The sequence below is a fragment of the Takifugu rubripes genome, chromosome 3 (genome assembly GCF_901000725.2).
Source record: "Takifugu rubripes chromosome 3, fTakRub1.2, whole genome shotgun sequence".
Classification (NCBI taxonomy): Eukaryota; Metazoa; Chordata; class Actinopteri; order Tetraodontiformes; family Tetraodontidae; genus Takifugu; species Takifugu rubripes.
In genome coordinates this window covers 1,990,186-2,008,577 of record NC_042287.1, presented here as the reverse complement: position 1 = coordinate 2,008,577, position 18,392 = coordinate 1,990,186, and the positions used below count along the sequence as shown (strand labels likewise).

At 43.8% G+C, this 18,392-nt stretch overlaps 1 protein-coding gene and 1 pseudogene across 9 annotated transcripts; one reads left to right on the top strand and one right to left on the bottom strand.

Moving 5' to 3' along the window:
* Positions 1–270: 270 nt before the first annotated feature.
* LOC115249090 (uncharacterized protein K02A2.6-like) lies at positions 271–2,186 on the top strand (annotated as a pseudogene).
* Positions 2,187–2,895: 709 nt separating this feature from the next.
* LOC105419264 (homeodomain-interacting protein kinase 2-like) lies at positions 2,896–14,095 on the bottom strand. Of its 9 annotated transcripts, none has more exons than XM_029834235.1 (5): positions 6,401–6,450; positions 5,813–6,307; positions 5,605–5,724; positions 4,944–5,466; positions 2,898–4,800 (listed from the first exon to the last, which is right to left on the bottom strand). In XM_029834235.1, the coding sequence occupies exons 4-5, from the start codon at positions 4,949–4,951 to the stop codon at positions 3,864–3,866; spliced, it is 945 nt and encodes a 314-aa protein (XP_029690095.1). In that variant the 5' UTR covers positions 4,952–5,466; positions 5,605–5,724; positions 5,813–6,307; positions 6,401–6,450; the 3' UTR covers positions 2,898–3,863. The 9 variants fall into 9 exon arrangements, 5 of the variants coding, with proteins under 5 accessions (XP_029690097.1, XP_029690098.1, XP_029690095.1 ...); XM_029834236.1 differs by lacking the exon at positions 6,401–6,450 and having other exon boundaries at positions 5,813–5,892; positions 6,259–6,293; XR_003887932.1 differs by lacking the exons at positions 2,898–4,800; positions 4,944–5,466; positions 5,605–5,724; positions 5,813–6,307 and adding exons at positions 6,570–6,692; positions 6,760–6,873; positions 7,058–7,165; positions 13,764–14,095 and having other exon boundaries at positions 6,442–6,472.
* Positions 14,096–18,392: the final 4,297 nt, after the last annotated feature.

Here is an 18,392-nt window from a genome sequence, read left to right as displayed (position 1 = left end):
AAAAGTCAAATGGAGGACAGTGATTCCTCAGAAGAGGGATTGTCTGCTAAGATTAACACAGTGAAAGTGTTGAGTGTGGATGAAAGGTCAGATGGGTTTTGGATTAATGCTGAGCTGGAAGGACATTCTGTAAAAATGCAAATTGACACAGGGTCAAAGGCATCCATTTTGTCTTTCAAAACCTACAAGAAATGTCTGAAGCACCTTCAGTTATGACCTTCAGACACGGTTTTCAGAGCCTATACTGGACACCCAGTGCAAATGAAAGGGATGACGGATGTACTGGTGCACTGTAATGGTCGGTCAGAGACACTTCCCGTCTATGTCACCAGGGATAACCTCACCGCCTTCGTGGGGCGCATCTGGTTAAGGAAAATCCGTCTTGACTGGCAGGAGGTAAGGAAGCTATCAACTCATTCGACACAGTTGCAGTCGATACTGGAAAAACATGACCAGATCTTCCGTGATGAGTTAAGTAGCATGAAGGACATTACTGTTAAGTTGCATGTCAAACCTGGGAGCGAACCTGTATTCCGCAAGGCAAGACCAGTACCTTACGCAATTAGGCCAAAGGTGGAAGCTGACTTGGATGATTTGGTTGAGAGTGGGGTTTTAGAGTCTATGACCACCAGCGAGTGGGCCACGCCTATTGTTCCGGTACCGAAGAATAATGGTGGAATCCGGACCTGTGGGGACTTTAAGGTAACCCTTAACCCAGTGCTGGTAGCAGAGCAGTATCCACTCCCATTGATTGATGATTTATTTGCTGGTCTTGTTGGAGGAAAAAAAAATCAGCAAAATAGATCTCAACCAAGCTTACCTGCAAATGCATGTGGAGGAACAGTCACGCAAACTGTTAACAATAAACACACATAAAGGACTTTTCAGGTATCGCAGGCTGCCTTTTGGAATAACCTCAGCTCAAGCTTTATTCCAGCGCGCCATGGATCAAATCCTTACTGGCTTACCAGGTGTACAATGTTACCTTGATGACATTCTGTGTACGGGAGCAAACGATGAAGAGCATCTGCGTAACTTAGATGCGATGCTTCAAAGGCTGGAGGAATACGGACTTAATAGTTCGAAAAGACAAATGTGAGTTCTTTAAGCCGTCTGTGGAGTATCTGGGGCATGTGATTGATGCGGAAGGACTTCACACCGCACCGTCTAAAATCACTGCCATCGTCAATGCACCACCGCCACAGAACATCAGCCAGCTACGATCCTTTTTAGGATTATTGAATTATTACGGACGATTCATTCCAAACTTGGCTTCGTTGCTGCAGCCATTGCACGAATTGTTGTGCAAAGACAAAATGTGGAAATGGACCGAAAACTGCCAGGCAGCATTCCAGAAAGCTAAGGATATGCTGACAACTTCGCAGGTTCTGACTCACTTCAACCCGTCACTGGCACTACAGCTTGCTTGTGACGCGTCTCCGTATGGAGTAGGAGTGGTTCTTTCACATGTCATGCCAAACTGAGAAGAAAAACCAATCGCTTTTGCCCCCAGAACACTGAACAAGGCAGAATCAAACTATGCACAACTGGAGCGAGAGGCATTAAGTATCGTTTTCGTTGTCCGTAAATTTCATCAGTACTTGTATGGGAGAAACTTCACTCTCTTAACTGACCGTCGACCTCTTACAACCATTCTGGGTCCACACACTGGTGTACCATCTCTTGCTGCATTGAGACTGCAGAGATGGGCCCTGTTGTTATCTGCTCATTCCTATGACATCAAACACAGGAAATCAGATTCGCATTGCAATGCTGATGGTCTGTCCCGATTGCCGCTTCCTATTATGAAACCCGAGTCAAACGCCATGGACATCTTCTACTTCACGGAGGTGTCAAAAGCCCCTGTTTCTGCAGTACAAGTGAAAAAGGAGATTCGCATTGACACAGAAATGTCAGCAGTCCTGGACATGGTGGTGAAAGGTCGGACTGCTGGTGACGATCCGCGTCTGAAGCCATACCTGGGACGGAGGTTGGAGCTTTCTGTTCGGTCAGGGTGTTTGCTATGGGGGAGGCGGGTGATTATTCCACAATCATTGCGTGCACAAGTGTTGCAACAACTTCATGTAGGACATAGTGGAATTGTCAGAATGAAGGAAATGGCAAGAAGTTACTTTTGGTGGCCAGGAATGGACAAACAAATCGAAGAGATGGCGGCGACACCTTGATCAACTGCTGACGACTTCACCTGTTTCATCAGAGTTGTCTCCAGAACGTTCATTGGATGTACTTGATCCACCACCAGTTTTCACACACACACATAGATGCAGCAGTCCACCGTTCCAGAGACAGTTACGCCTGCTGCAGATGTTGCTGTAAATGAAGCAGAGGCACCAGTGGTGGTTTTAGCTTCTAGAGACACTGTACAACACATGGACAAGAAAACGGATGTTCCTGCAGGGCGCCGATATCCAGCAAGAGAGCGGCGACCTCCTGTACGGCTGGATTTGTAGTATAGTTTAGACCAGGGGTGGGCAAACATTTTGATTCGTGGGCCACAATGGGTTCTAACATTTGACAAAGGGGCCGGACCAGGAGCAGATGGATGGATGGAGTGCTTTGGTAACCTCACCTCATTGGAGAAAAAATACACATCTTGGGATATGGAGAAAACATGTGCTTTAATTTCAAATGAAAATGAAGAGAAGCATTACAACAAAATATCTGACTTTGGAATGAGTCTTAAAACACTTAAAATCAAATGAATAAAATGTGCCTTTTTAAAAAAAAAATTAATAACCATTTCTATTTTAAAGCACTGAAAGTTCTGTTATCCTTCAGGATATCACCATCACTCTCCTCCTGACTGTCTTTTTTCTAGTGGGAAAACACCAGAATTGCAGTGAAAATATAACATTAACAAGGTTTATTCATTTAATTTTTCAAGTTTGGCGGGCCGGATTAAAACGTTTAACGGGCCGCATGTGGCCCCTGGGCCGTAGTTTGCCCATGCCTGGTTTAGACACTGACCCAAACCACCAGGGGCAGAATAATCCCCTTGGGTACAGTCTGGGGTTTGAGGTAGTCTACCCTCATCCCTAAATAATAGTTCAGGAGTAATATATATGGGGAAAAAAATACTTTTGTGTGCTGCTGTTAATAGCGTAATGCTGAGTGAACTATGTTATGGGGTTATATTGTACTCATAGCTAAGGGGAATGCATTATTTCTTTTAATGTGTTTCATATAGGACGTTTGCTTTAAGAGGGAAGGAAATGTTATGTATTTTGGGTTATAATTGGACCCGTAGTTGGCATGCATCACGTGCATGGTGGGTGGTTCTGGGTGTGGTTGTCCACGGAAGTTCGTATGAGTATAACACGTGTTCAAGTCCTGTTGAAATAATAAAAAAACTGTTTTAGCTGTTTTAATTAGAGGAGTTGAATCTTGTTTGATTTTCTTGTAGACGTTTCACCTCTCATCCAAGAGCCGTTATAGGTTGATTTGATGATATGACGCTCATAGGCTATACAGCCATACAGAAGTTGTTATAAACTTTAAAAACAAATAAATGCTATGTCCAAATTCCATTCTTTGGAAAACACTTTCTTCACACTTTATTACACTTTATTACACTTTGTAATAAAGTGTTTGTTTTACTGTTAATGTTTTACTGTTAATTTGCAGAACCATTGTTGCACTAACCTTTATTAAACAAAAGAAATGTAGTCATCAATTAACCAGATATTAATAAATAACCAGATGACAAAAAATAAAAGTATTGAATGTTTTTATATTTGTAAAAAAAAGGCATCAAGTTGATCTATCCACAGGCGTCAGGGCTTTTATTTTTGCGGCCATCCTGGTTTGTGGTGCCAACTCAATTGAAATTTTCAGGGCAGATTTTAAAACCAGCCAAACCAGTCAAACTTTTCTGTCCTTTTAGGAAGGGCCAATGCATCTCCAACCGTCCTTAGGGTATTGACAAAGCAGGTATAATTCAAGGTGTTGTCCCCTGTCTGGAACCCATCATTCAGCTGGTCTTCTCCAGAGTTGTCTGGCTGGACCTCTGCAGGGTTCTCCTGAGAGACAACTGTCTCTGGTGGGACAAGTTCAGGTTTTTCCAGCTGGTCCACTGCATAGTTTGTCAGCTGAATGTTCTCCAGACATTGTTCCTTTGAAGTAGCTTCCTCTTTTACATTGAAGAACGGATGCTGTAGAGCCTCCACGGGCGTAATTCGCTGGTTGGGGTCGACCTGCAGCATGTTTTTGATGAGATCCATAAATAGATCCAGACCAGTTGCATGTTCTTGCTGAACTGATAGCATCCCCACAACATCATCAAAACAGCTGAAGTCCTCCTCTTTTTCACTGATCCCGTACTCTTCTGCTGTCTTAATTGTCCACCTTGGATGATCATTTGTTCTTCTATTGAAGAATTCTTCAGTTTGCTGGCCCTTGTCCAGTACATGGTCTGGTGGCTGTCCCAAAAAAAATTTGACCATAGAATTTATTATACTGTACCGCCTACTGTATGGAAACAGATCAGTTCCGACAGCCAGTTTGAAAGCAGTAACCCCCAAAGACCACATGTCCAAAGCCTCATTCATTTCAGACTCCAGGAGTACCTCTGGAGAGCTGTGCATCTTGGTGAACATTAAGGTCTCAAAGTCAATATTACCGGACATCTGGGCCCCACCAAAGTCCACTAACTTTACTTGCAGTGGTTTTTCATGGTGGTCCACAATCATGACATTTTCTGGTTTAATGTCCATATGTATAATCCTGAAGGTTTTTAAATGATGAAGAGCCATAACGAGTTGTTCTATTGCGCAGCATTCCCTAAATGTGAGGCAGAGACATAGAAATATGAGATCTAAAGGAAGAAGTGTAACATTAAATATAACATTTCTTCAAAGAAAATGACTTGCAGAGAGCATTTTTCAGTTTGAATGACGGCAAACAAAGAAGATCGCTGATCTCACCTGTCCATCCAGTGGTAGCCTGCTTTTTACACCCTAGCATCGCTGTACCTCTTGGCCATTCCTTGGTACATCGGTTGCTAGGACCTTTCTGTCTCGGCCTGAACCATCACCCAGGACACAATGAGCCAGTTCTCATTCATCACTGCAAAACTGGACATGGCTCCAGATGCCAGCATCACCTTCCTTGCCATCTTTCTCGTGTGGTCCGACCTGAAAACCTGCCCGAATGTGCCCTGGAGGCGCTTGGTCAAAGACAGCTGTTGACGCTTGAACTCATCCAGCAGGCAGTCAGTCAGGTAGAATCCGGACACAGAGACCCCACCCCAACCATCTTGGTCCTCGTACGACCCGAAAGCACGTGGCCGATCTTCCTCCCTCACGTACTAGCCGATGGTTCTCTGTCCGTATGCACCAGCCTCGGGGAAATTTACATTGTTTAACATACCATTATTTTCGTCTTCGGGAGAGTCCTTCAAAGGAGGCACTCTGCCGACAGAGGTCTGTGCCGTGCAAGTGTCGGGTCCTGAAAACAAGTGCAGACTTGCTGTTAAGAAATTAGTCACTTAACCTGATGACAACATGTAAAGAACAGTCGGCTGTACAATACAGAGATATCAGGTTGTTCATCAGCCCTAAATTTAAAAAAAAAAAGGAAACATACCTGAAGTTGAGTGGGGCTCCTCTACCTTTGTGAGACCCTCTGTCTCTGTGACCAGGAAGGCCAGCTATGGCTGGAGGGGCACAGGTCTCTTTCTCCTTACACCTGGTGAAGCTGGAACAGCTGCAGGTACGGTAATTTTCAAAAACGAAATTACTTTATTTAATGCAGCTGCAGTTAGCAGAACACTTGATTGGATGAACAAAATTACAATGTTTTTAACATCAACTAGTGATGCCTGTAGTTCAGCGGTATCTCCAAGTGGGGGTTTGGAGCATGTGGCAGATGCAACTAAAAAGACAACATTAGTTTAGTCAGTTCAGATTCAATGAGTTGTGAAGACGCCGTTATTAGTAGACATTCAAGCAGCCTTATCGTTACTCCTCCTGCTTTTTAGAATTTTACATCATTAAAATTATAATTGTCTCATTCACACAAATTGAAATGACAATATTAATCACCGCTCTCAAGGCCGAGCAGGAGGAGCATTGTGACTTGGTTATTATAACGACGGTTATTATCACACCAACATACGAAGAGTATTGAAGGAAATCAGTCGGAACATCAAGAACACAAAAATAAGATAAGTCAGGTTTGGAGAGGAATTCATCATGGAAAGGAACAGAACTCCAGCTCTGAATCCTATTTTTCAGAAACCTGTTTCTGCTCCTGGTAGCACTCTCGGCTGCTGCTACTGGCATAACATCTGCACAGAGATGAAAAGAAAAACAATAGAAATCAGATACGGCATGGACTTTGTTTGTCTGACATGAAACAAATGTGGTAACAGTGTATTTACAGCTCTGGACTTGCAGATCAGAGGTATCGCTGCTCTGCATCTCCCTTTCCATCTCTACATCCTCCTCCATGGCTGTGTTAAAGACAAAAATACCAGCTACAGGTTATTAGTAGAAAAGAAAAAAACCTTTTCCCAAAGTTGAACTTGTCACATGAAGGAATTAGCATACCCAGGGGCTCAGCTGGGGCCTTCATGGGATGCTCAGCAGGTGTGGAAGATGTGGTGGGCTGCTGCCTCTTCAGCAGGTACTGCTGCAACTTGAACATTCATGTACCTGGAACGCAGCGCTTGCCTATGACAAAATCGGCATAGCCATCACCTCTGCTGTCCCAGATCTCCTTCCACGTGCTCTAACTCACATAACTCACAAATGACTGTAGGCTGTCCTTATTGTGGCTTTCAGCCATACAGAGACCTGCTGCTTCCTCATTCTGCACGTTCTTGATAAGATACACGGTGTTTCCTACGTCATTCTGCAAAATAAATCTGAATTACTTCCCTTTATATTTACCAAACTGCAGGACATACCGTCTCCCAGAACCTCCATCTTATCTGAGGGACCCCCCCGCCCCCCCTTTGTGGGATGACGGCCAAAGCGTTCTGCCGTACGAGGTCCTCCCTCGTGGCCGCAGACTTGTCCTGAGGAGTAGAACTCACCCGTTTGGCTTCATCAGATGGCTCCTGGAGGAGAAACCCAAGAGGCCCCTTGCGGAACACGACCTGAAGTTTTCCAGGGAAAAAGGCGACTTGCTTCTGCATGTTGAGCTGACATAAAGGAAAAATGTCTATTAATTTTCTCATTTTTACTTGACACTCATAAAACAGTTCAACACATTTTTCAAATCACACCTGATAAATGTGATCAAAGGAATCTTAGGCCAGTAAAAGATGAAGTGTGGTACCATGTGTAAAGCTCTGTGTGTGTGTGTGTGTGTGTGTGTGTGTGTGTGTGAGTGTGTGTGTGTGTGTGCATGCGTGTGTCTCTGTGTTTTTGAGTGTGCGCCCACATGCATTTATCATGTAGGTGTGAAAGTGTAAGATCAAGGTTGTTGGGGTGTCGATTCAGGAGTTCAGAAGGTCAGTACCTGGTGTGTCTAGGTAGGAAAAGACTGGAAAGAGATGTGGAAAAATACTGTGGGTATGGGGGGGTTGTGTGGGTGTGTGTGTGTGTGTGTGAGAAAATGTTGGGGGGGGCAGGAGGACAGTATCCCCTCTCAAAGACATTGGAAACAAAAACACACTTGATGTATTAAAATGTAATACTACTACTACTAAATAATAATAATAAAAATAATAATAATAATAATAATACACCACACACAAACCCACAGAGACCGACAGACCAATAAGTTTAAATTCTGATGTGTAGAATGACAATATTCATTCATAATTCAAGACTTTATAACAATTCTTTACTTACGGTGCTGAAACACATCGTTTACAACCCAACTACCGAGATTTCAGTGCCACGACAAGTAAATCGGTTACTTGAATATAAAATGTTAAGTTCATTCATCACTATCGTGTAATTTAAGACAAGCAACAGATAATATTGAATTATAATCTCAACGAAAACTTTGCGTTTTATTGGAGCGATCTCGCGATACATAGTTTATTCTGCACGTTCATATTTCACTGTAATTTGTCTTTAGCGGTCACCGAGGGTGTAATAAAATGTCGACAAAGTTGGCGACGAGTTATGACCGTAATACAATGTGAAAAACTAGCTTGACAAGATATGATTATATTGTAGCATACATTATAATTTAGGGCCAATTATAACATGTTCCTTGCTAATTTAGGACAAAATTGACCACAGCCTATGCACAATTACGAAAAGTTTCCTCATTAATTTAGTAGGAAATCAAGCCCAAACTTACCTTCAGCGAAGTTTACCAAAGAATGAACTTTCTGGAGAGGAGCTGCTCTTCATAGAAACGACAGAACAGCGCCACAGGATGATAGCGGCCGAAAATATATTGCGTCCGTAGTGGTTTAGGCACTACCATTGAAAATGAACGGGAAACGGTTTAGGGCCGTTTAGCTAAAAAACTCTCGAGGCCCGGGTTCGGGCCATTTGAGAACAGCTGTAACAGAGAACCAGCCAATCAGATTGAAACCTCCTGAAGACCTCAGAGGGAGAGTTCAAATCCCGCTTTGGGCATTACCAAATGGAAGATATTTGATTGAAAAATCCACGATAATAAAACTATTTAAAGAGCATAGCACTTTCTGTGAGTTTTATGAGCCACAAATGCTGCTCTTTTTAGGAGCACAGAAGTCTTTTAAACTGTAGTTTGCATCATAGCATAGTTTTATGGACAAATTCTAAATTGCAAGTCACAGATATGAACAGGGAAATGCTACGTTATCGGCTTATTCTGTTGCAAATAATCTGATGATACTTGAGTTCTTTAGATATTGTTTTCAATTCAGGACTTGGCCGCCTTTATTTGGCTTTTGTGAAGACAGAAATGTTGACAACAGTATGGACCAAAGTGGGAAATTCAATCTTATTTAAGCACAAACACACACACACACACACACACACACACACACACACGCACTCAAAAAACATTAAATCTCAAACTATGTTCAATAGTGCAACATTAAATCTCAGTGCAACATTAAATCTCAAACTGTGTACAATATTGCAACATTACATTTCATAACTACATACAGTCGTGCAACATGCATTCATGGCATGTAGTTCATTTTGTCCTTTCCTCCATCCATCTTCGTCTCTCTGCCTCAAAGAAAGGAGTCGCCACAAACTCTTTCCAAGTCATCTCTCGGGCCATCCCCTTGTCCCGATATAGAGAATAGACTTTAGATGGGCAGTAAATGTATTTACCTGCCGCTCCAGGGAACCCTGTATGTATATGCGAGCTGTTTGGTCCCTGTTTAAGAGTTAAATGGCAGAACCTGCAGAGGCGATCAGGTGGCTGGGAGTCGGGTCTCTGTCTCCAAGCTTTTTCCTCCAAACGCTTTTTGGTGGCCTCCAGCTCCCTCTGGAAAAACTCTGATGCGGCAAATTGTTCAAAGGGCATTCTGGGGTCAGAGAGTACCTCAGCAGCATGTCTGATGCACCTTCCTTGAGCAGTAGAAGTAGCGAACAGGACCCTGCTGATAGAAAAAGTGGATGGAAGATCTATCAGTCCCATACCGAGACTTGGGCTGTCCACAGGCGAGACAGGTTTTTGTCTGTCTCATCTTCTGCTCTGGTCGGTGCTGCTGCTGCTGCTTCTCTAGAATGCCCTGCACAATTTTTTCAATGGAGTCCTGCGTCAGAGGTGTGGGCAGGGCGGCTGTGGGAGGAGTGACAACAGCTGTCTCCATGATGACTACAGGAACGCTGGTTGTTTTGCTCCTCTACGTCAAGGACTACCACAGCTGTTGGGTCTCCAGGAGCTTCTCTGGGCTGGTGTTCAGAGAAGAACTGGTGTTCAACAGGTTTACCAGATGCTTCACATAGCGGGTTATATAAAACCTGGTTGTGGGGTGGAGCAAGTTGTTAGGATCGGCCGCAGACCGATGGACAATGTCACATTAAATCTCAAAAATACAGTATGTACAGTAGTGCAACATTAAATCTCAGTGCAATATTAAATCTCAAAAGTATGTATAATAGTGCAACATTAAATCTCAAACTGTGTACAGGAGTGAAACATTAAATCTCATACTATGTACAATAGTGCAACATTAAATCTCATACTATGTACAATAGTGCAACATTAAATATCAGTACAACATTAAATCCTAAACTATGTACAGGAATTAAATATTACGACTAAATAATTGTTGAGATAAATGTCAGAGAGGGAAAAAAAATCCCTTGATCCTGCAGTTCATCACATCACTACTACAAATCCCAGAATGCATCACTGAGCAGAGCAGGCTGCTAATCACTGATGTGGGGACACCTGGGAGGTGTTCCTGCACTGAAAGCAGCACTCACTCTGCACTGGAGATGGACATAGAAACACGGACAAGAGTAGAAGGCAATTTCAACACATTTGGGTTCCTCCCAAAGACATCACTGGTATGGTAGAAACTTTGATTTGATGATATTTGATGGTGGAGATATTTGTTTTTGAATTGTTTGTTTGCTGAATTGTTTCTTTTTGTGTCGTGAAGGTTTTCAACCTAATGCCAACCAAACAATCAAGAAAAGAAAATAAAGATTGAGTTGGAACTGAAGAGTTGTTCTAGCGTCCTTTGGGGTTTATGGAACCAGGCCATTTCAAGTTGGGAAGGTGTTGAAAAAAATCCAATAACTTGACAGTTGAAAACCACTCATCGCCAACTTTGTCAACATTTTATTACACCCTCGGTGACTGCTAAAGACAAATTACAGTGAAATATGAACGTGCAGATCAAACTATGTATCGTGAGATCGCTCCAATGGAACGCCAAGGTTACGTTGAGATTATAATTCAATATTATCTGTTGCTTGTCTTAAATTACACGATGGTGATGAATGAACTTAACATTTACTGTATATTCAAGTAACCGATTTACTTGTCGTGGCACTGAAATCTCGGTAGTTGGGTTTTAAACGATGTGCTTCTGCATCGTAAGTAAAGAATTGTCTTGAATTATGAATGAATATTGTCATTCTACACATCAGAATTTAAACTTATTGGTCTGTCGGTCTCTGTGCCCCCCCCCCAACATTTTCTCACACATACACCCACACAACCCCCCCATACCCACAGTATTTTTCCATATCTCTTTCCAGTCTTTTCCTACCTAGACACACCAGGTACTGACCTTCTGAACTCCTGAATCCACACCCCAACAACCTTGATCTTACACTTTCACACCTACATGATAAATGCATGTGTGCGCACACTCAAAAACACACACACAGAGAGCTTTACATATGGTACCACACTTCATCTTTTACTGGCCTAAGATTCCTTTGATCACATTTATCAGGTGTGATTTGAAAAGTGTGTGGAACTGTTTTATGAGTGGAACTGTTTTACTAGTAAAAATGAGAAAATTAATAGCCATTTTTCCTTTATGTCAGCTCAACATGCAGAAGCAAGTCGCCTTTTTCCCTGGAAAACTTCAGGTCGTGTTCCGCAAGGGGCCTCTTGGGTTTCTCCTCCAGGAGCCATCTGATGAAGCCAAACGGGTGAGTTCTACTCCTCAGGACAAGTCTGCGGCCACGAGGGAGGACCTCGTACGGCAGAACGCTTTGGCTGTCATCCAACAAAGAGGAGGGGAACCCTCAGATAAGATGGAGGTGCTGCGAGACGGTATGTCCTGCAGTTTGGTAAATATAAAGGGAAGTAATTCAGATGGCTTTTGCAGAATGATGTAGGATACACCGTGTATCTTATCAAGAATGTGAAGAACGAGAAAGCAGCAGGTCTCTGTATGGCTGAAAGCCACAATAAGGACAGCCTACAGTCATTTGTGCGTTATGCCCTCAGTTTCCAAGAAATCCTTCACACTTCACGCCAGAAGAGGGGATGGAGTGACTGCCTCATCTGAAGACGACCAGCTGGTTGGATTTGGTGCCCGAGCCAAGAGCACGTGGAAGGAGATCTGGGACAGCAGAGGTGATGGCTATGCTGATTTTGTCATAGGCAAGTGCTGCGTTCCAGGTACACGAATGTTCAGGTTGCAGCAGTACCTGCTGAAGAGGCAGCAGCCCACCACATCTTCCACACGTGCTGAGCATCCCATGAAGGCCCCAGCTGAGCCCCTGGGTATGCTAATTCCTTCATGTGACAAGTTCAACTTTGGGAAAAGGTTTTTTTCTTTTCTACTAATAACCTGTAGCCAGTATTTTTGTCTTTAACACAGCCATGGAGGAGGACGTAGAGATGGAAAGGGAGATGCAGAGCAGCGATGCCTCTGATCTGTAAGTCCAGAGCTGTAAATACACTGTTACCACATTTGTTTCATGTCAGACAAACAAAGTCCATGCCATATCTGATTTCTATTGTTTTTCTTTTCATCTCTGTGCAGATGCTATGCCAGTAGCAGCAGCAGCAGCCCCCATGCCGAGAATGCCACCAGGAGCAGAAACAGGTTTCTGAAAAATAGGTTTCAGAGCTGGAGTTTTGTTCCTTTCCATGATGAATTCCTCTCCAAACCTGAAACTTATCTTATTTTTGTGTTCTTCCGAGTTTCTTTAATGTTACTCTTCGTATGTTGGTGTGATAATAACCGTCGTAAGGACTATGAATTGATCTGTACAATGATGAACTTATATTGACTATGAGGAGGGTAAGTGTTTGTTTTTGTTGCATGCTTCGTTGAAAAACAGTTTAGATGCACGGGGTACTAACACGCGAATGCATGTTTGTTGACCAAGTCACAATGCTCCTCCTGCTCGGCCTTGAGAGTGGTGATTAATATTGTCATTTCAATTGGTGTGAATGAGACAATTATAATTTTAATTATGTAAAATCCTAAAAAGCAGGAGGAGTAACGATAAGGCTGCTTGAATGTCTACCAATAACGGCATCTTCACAACTCATTGAATCTGAACCGACTAAACTAATGTTGTCTTTTTAGTTCCATCTGCCACATGCTCCAAACCCCCACCTGGAGATACCGCTGAACTACAGGCATCACTAGTTGATGTTAAAAACATTGTAATTCTGTTCATCCAATCAAGTATTCTGCTAACTGCAGCTGCATTAAATAAAGTAATTTCATTTTTGAAAATTACCGTACCTGCAGCTGTTCCAGCTTCACCAGGTGTGAAGAGGAAGAGACCTGTGCCCCTCCCTCCACAGCTGGCCTTCCTGGTCACAGAGACAGAGGGTCTCACAAAGGTAGAGGAGCCCCACTCAACTTCAGGTATGTTTCCTTTTTTTTTTTTAAATTTAGCGCTGATGAACAATGCAATTTCTCTTTGGCGTCTTCCTCCTCAACCGGATCTACTGGACATGGTGGCCGAGCCCCCGTCCCCCAAATTTGTCAAGCTCCATCCATTTTTCATTTGGAAGCCAGAGAGCCACATCATGGTTAGGTTGAGGAACAATTACATCCTGCCGTGCCTCCATAGCTGTCCTCGTCCTCATGTGGTCTCTGCAGGCGTGGGAAGACCTCGAGTGATCGTCGGCATCCGTGGCCAGTATTTTATCTTTTCCTCACAACTCTGCTGCAAGGTCTGTCAAGTTATTGGCCTAATTTCAACACTTTCCCAACTTGAAATGGCCTGGTTCCATAAACCCCAAAGGACGCTAGAACAACTCTTCAGTTCCAACTCAATCTTTATTTTCTTTTCTTGATTGTTTGGTTGGCATTAGGTTGAAAACCTTCACAACACAAAAAGAAACAATTCAAACACAAATCTCCACCATCAAATATCATCAAATCAAAGTTTCTACCATACCAGTGATGTCTTTGGGAGGAACCCAAATGTGTTGAAATTGCCTTCTACTCTTGTCCGTGTTTCTATGTCCATCTCCAGTGCAGAGTGAGTGCTGCTTTCAGTGCAGGAACACCTCCCAGGTGTCCCCACATCAGTGATTAGCAGCCAGCTCTGCTTTGCTCAGTGATGCATTCTGGGATTTGTAGTGGTGATGTGATGAACTGCAGGATCAAGGGAATTTTTTTCCCTCTGACATTTATCTCAACAATTTTTTAGTCGTAATATTTAACTCCTGTACGTAGTTTGAGATTTAATGTTGCACTATTGTACATAGTTTTAGATTTAATGTTGCACTCTTGTACAGTAGACAGTTTGAGATTTAATGTTGCACTATTGTACATATTTTTGAGATTTAATGTGACATGGTCCGTCGGTCTGCGGCCGATCCTCACAACTTGCTCCACCCCACAACAAGGAGTAACTTTTGACCAAAATCTCTCCTTCAACTCCCACATTAAATTAGTCCCTAGGAGTGCCTTTTTTCACCTGAGAAACATTGCAAAGATCAGGAAACTACTGACGCGGCATGATGCTGAAAAGTTAGTCCATGCATTTGTTACTTCCAGGCTGGACTATTGTAATTCTTTATTATCAGGGTGTCCAAACAACTTTTTAAAGAAGCCTCCAGCTGATCCAAAATGCTGCAGCCAGAGTTCTGACAGGTATTGATCACATAACTCCTGTAATGGCGTCGCTTCATTGGCTGCCCGTTTAATTTAGAATAATTTTTAAAACCCTTCTTTTGACCTACAACGTCCTCAGAGGCCTAGCTCCATCCTACCTGGAGGAGCTAGTGATACCTTACCAGCCCAATAGACCACTACGCTATCAGAATGCTGGTCTACCTTTGTTTCCCAGAGTCTCTAGGTGTGATGGGTGCAATTTGGACCCAAAAGCAGCACTCTGGAAAGCTGGAACCGTTGGTAGTGACCCTTTTATTAGTACACAGGCAAACAGGAACACAAGGAAACACAGGAAACAGTCCATTCTTCAGGCTCAGGGCCCATGTAGAGTCTATGGGTGTCGGGCTCGGGGATTGGGTTTGAGCAGAGCCGGAATGTGGAGCCGAGGGGGAGGACGTGAACCCGTACAGTTCCGTTTACAGCGGGCAGGAGTGACAGAGAGGGGCTTACAGGCGATGAGGCCGATGAAGTAGCAGAGCCGACTGGGGATGAGCAGCAGCGAAGTCCGGGCCAGTCGGGGCGGTCAGGACCAGGAGAGCAGACAGGAACCAGAAACGCTGGGGCAGAAGTCGTGGTCAGGGACGGAAGGCTGGTGAGTAGTGATGTTCCCTCTGACACGGGGCTTCGAACCACGCCCCAAAACTTGGTAGAGTTTTTTTCTGAAGCACTGCCCCGGAGCTCGCTTTAAATCACGTGACTGATGACGTTTGAACCACTTCACTGCTTCATTCGGCCTGAATCAGCTGACTGGTTCGGTTCAATGGGAGGGTCTCAGTTGTGTTTAAAAATGGATGAAACAGCGCAATACGTTGCCTATCTGGTCAATACCTTTTTGGATTGATTTGATTAGCGTTCGTATTGCTTTCGGTTTGCTTTCTTATTGCTTTGCAATAGAACCAACCAAGAAGAGATCTCAAGTCTGGGACCACTTTGAAATGGTGTTACAAATGTATTTTTCAACTCTTATTCACACAGTAACAAATAATAAACCACACACACATCTCATTTTCAATTTGCAGGTGAAGTGTTTGCTTTGTTCCCGACATCTGGCGTATAACAACAACACGTCATCAATGATGAGGCATTACCGAGCCAAACATGAGAATGAAGCTGGTGGTGCTGCTGTGATGACGTTTCCACCAGGTGAGTGGGTGCTGTTCCAGGCAATATATTAAGAGTAACTTTTAAATTTTACTGTGCAGGTTTGGGTGTATAAAATTAGTTAATTAACTAAATTAATCTTGTTCTGCTAACTTCCATATTTTAGGTAGCAGGAAGCAGGAGCTTGATGAAGCTCTAGTGGTTTTCATAGTGAAAGATTCCCAGCCTTTCACTGTGGTGTCTGATCCTGGCTTCTGTGCTCTGGTGGCTAAACTGGACCCCACATACATCCTTCCATCAAGGCAGACAGTTAAAGCCATGGTGGAGAGGAGGTATGTGGAAGAAAAGGAGAAGGCCAAGGCAGCCCTGCAGAATGTTGACAGTGTCAGCTTGACCGCAGATATGTGGACTTCCATCAACATGGATGCGTATCTCGCTGTCACCTGTCATGCTATTCATGCAGGTGAACTCTCCACCACCCTGGTGGGAGTTCGGCCTTTTCCTATCAGTCACACAGCAGAGAACATCGCTGGAACTGCTTGAGAGCTTTTAAGGGAATGGGCTCTTGAAGAGAAGGTGAAGTGCTTGGTGACTGATGCAGCAGCAAATATGATTGCTGCAGCAAATATTCTGCGGGTGCGGCATGCCGTCTGCCTGGCTCACGCACTAAACTTAATTGTCAAAAAGGCCATGGATGCTACTCCTGGGCTAGATAATATAAGATCAAAAACGAGGTGGATGATCACCCATTTTAAATCAAGCACCACCGCTAAAGAGAAGCTGCAGCAGATCCAGGTGCAAATGGGCCGTCCTGTCACAAAACTAATTATTGAAGTAGACACAAGATGGAATAGCACCTATGAGATGCTGCAGCGTTTTTATGAGCAGAGGGATGCAGTTGCAGCTGCTCTGACCACTCTGCCCACAGATTTTGACCTATTGACTGCAAATGACTTTGAGTGTGCATCTGAGTGTATGAAGATACTGTCACCTTTTCATGCTGCCACCATAGAGCTCTCACATGAAAAGAGGGTGTCGGGATCAAAAATAATACCCCTGATAAAAATGCTGAAGCATGCTTTGAGTGAGCTGATGGCACAGAACTCTAACAAAATGGCAAAAGACCTTGGCATAAACCTCAATAGAATTATGAATGATAAACTCAGTGGAATAGAAACCACAAGCATCTTCTCTTTATCATTACTTGACCCAAGTAAAACACTCGGATTCTAAAGCCCTTCAAATGCCGAGTCAGCTGTGCACCGGTTAAAATCGGAGTGTGCGGCATTGTTGCCGAATGCACCCACCGAAGAGGACCCACCATCCACTTCAACAGTACAGCCAGAACCAGCTGCTTCTTCTCAAGGTACAAAAATTAGAGAATTTGGATCAATAGATTTATTTGCATTGATTCATGTACGGAGTAAACTTTATGTAATGTTTTATTTTAAGTCATTGATCTGTGGAAGCTGTTGGACAGGGATGCTGAAGAAGCAAGAGCGTCCAGGAATGCCACCGCTGATGCCATAGTGGAGGTACAGCGTTATCCGTCAGCCCCTCCACTTGAATGATCACAGGACCCTCTGGTGTACTGGACGACAAACAAAGCCCGATACCCAAACCTGTACCACCTAGCAAACCAGTACCTCGCAACACCAGCATCCTCTCTGCCCTGCGAGAGGGTGTTTTCTAAAGCTGGGGAAATAGTTTCAAAAAAGAGAAACCGCCTCAAACCCTCGACTGTGGAGAAACTGTTGTTTTTAAATAAAAATGCATAAGCACACCAGTTCACCCAAGCACCTTAGGCCCATACCCCCCATCTGTTCCTAAAATATATAGAAAAATAATAATACATCAAAAGTGCACACTTGCTGGGTCATCAACCATTTACATGGCTGCAGTACAATCAATGCGCCAGCAGATGACCCCCGCGTTCGAAATGATTGAAGCTTCGAGTAATGAACTAATTTTCAACACAATGGTCCAAAACGGTTCAAAGCCTCATGGAGCCTCATTTGGACATCGCTACTGGTGAGTTTACCGGGAGAGAGGCAGTGCAGGCAGGTCAGGGGCAAACAGGTTCGGCAACAGGAGGTCAGGCAAAGTGCTGGAGAACAATTTGGCAAAGACAGAGTGCAGGGGAGGCTTATAAGCCGGGCTGATTGGAAATCAGCTGCAGCTTTGCTTGCAGGTGAGTGGAGTTGAACTGACGGGGTGGGAGTGGCTGGCAGGTAGAGTGGAGCAGAGGCAGGGAGAGGAGGGACCTGGGGGAATGGGGCTGTGACACTAGGAGTAGAATGGGGGGCCGAGCATTTAGCTACCAGGCCCCCCTGCTATGGAACCAGCTCCCTGTGCAGGTACGGGAGGCTGACTCCATCTCTACTTTTAAGATCAGACTTTAAAAATACCTCTTTGAATAAGCTTATAGTTACTAATTCTGCAGTTCCAGTTTAAATTATAATTAAATTATCATACTTAGGGGGTCGTCTAATCGTTAGGTTAAGTGTTAACCATTGTCTAATCGTTAGGTTAAGTTAGGTTAAGTGTTAACCTAATGATTAGACGACCCCCTAAGTATGATAATAATAATAATAATGGCAGCCTTGGCCTATAACAGCATAGCTAAGATGTTAACCGTTAACATCTTAGCTATGCTGTTATAGGCCAAGGCTGCCAGGGTCCAGAAATACGATCACCTGACAGGCCTCTGTCACCCCACTGGGTCATGGTCTCCTCTCCTCTCCTCTCCTCTCCTCTCCTCTCCTTCTCCTTCTCCCTCGACCCAGCCGGCCATCAGCAGGAGGGT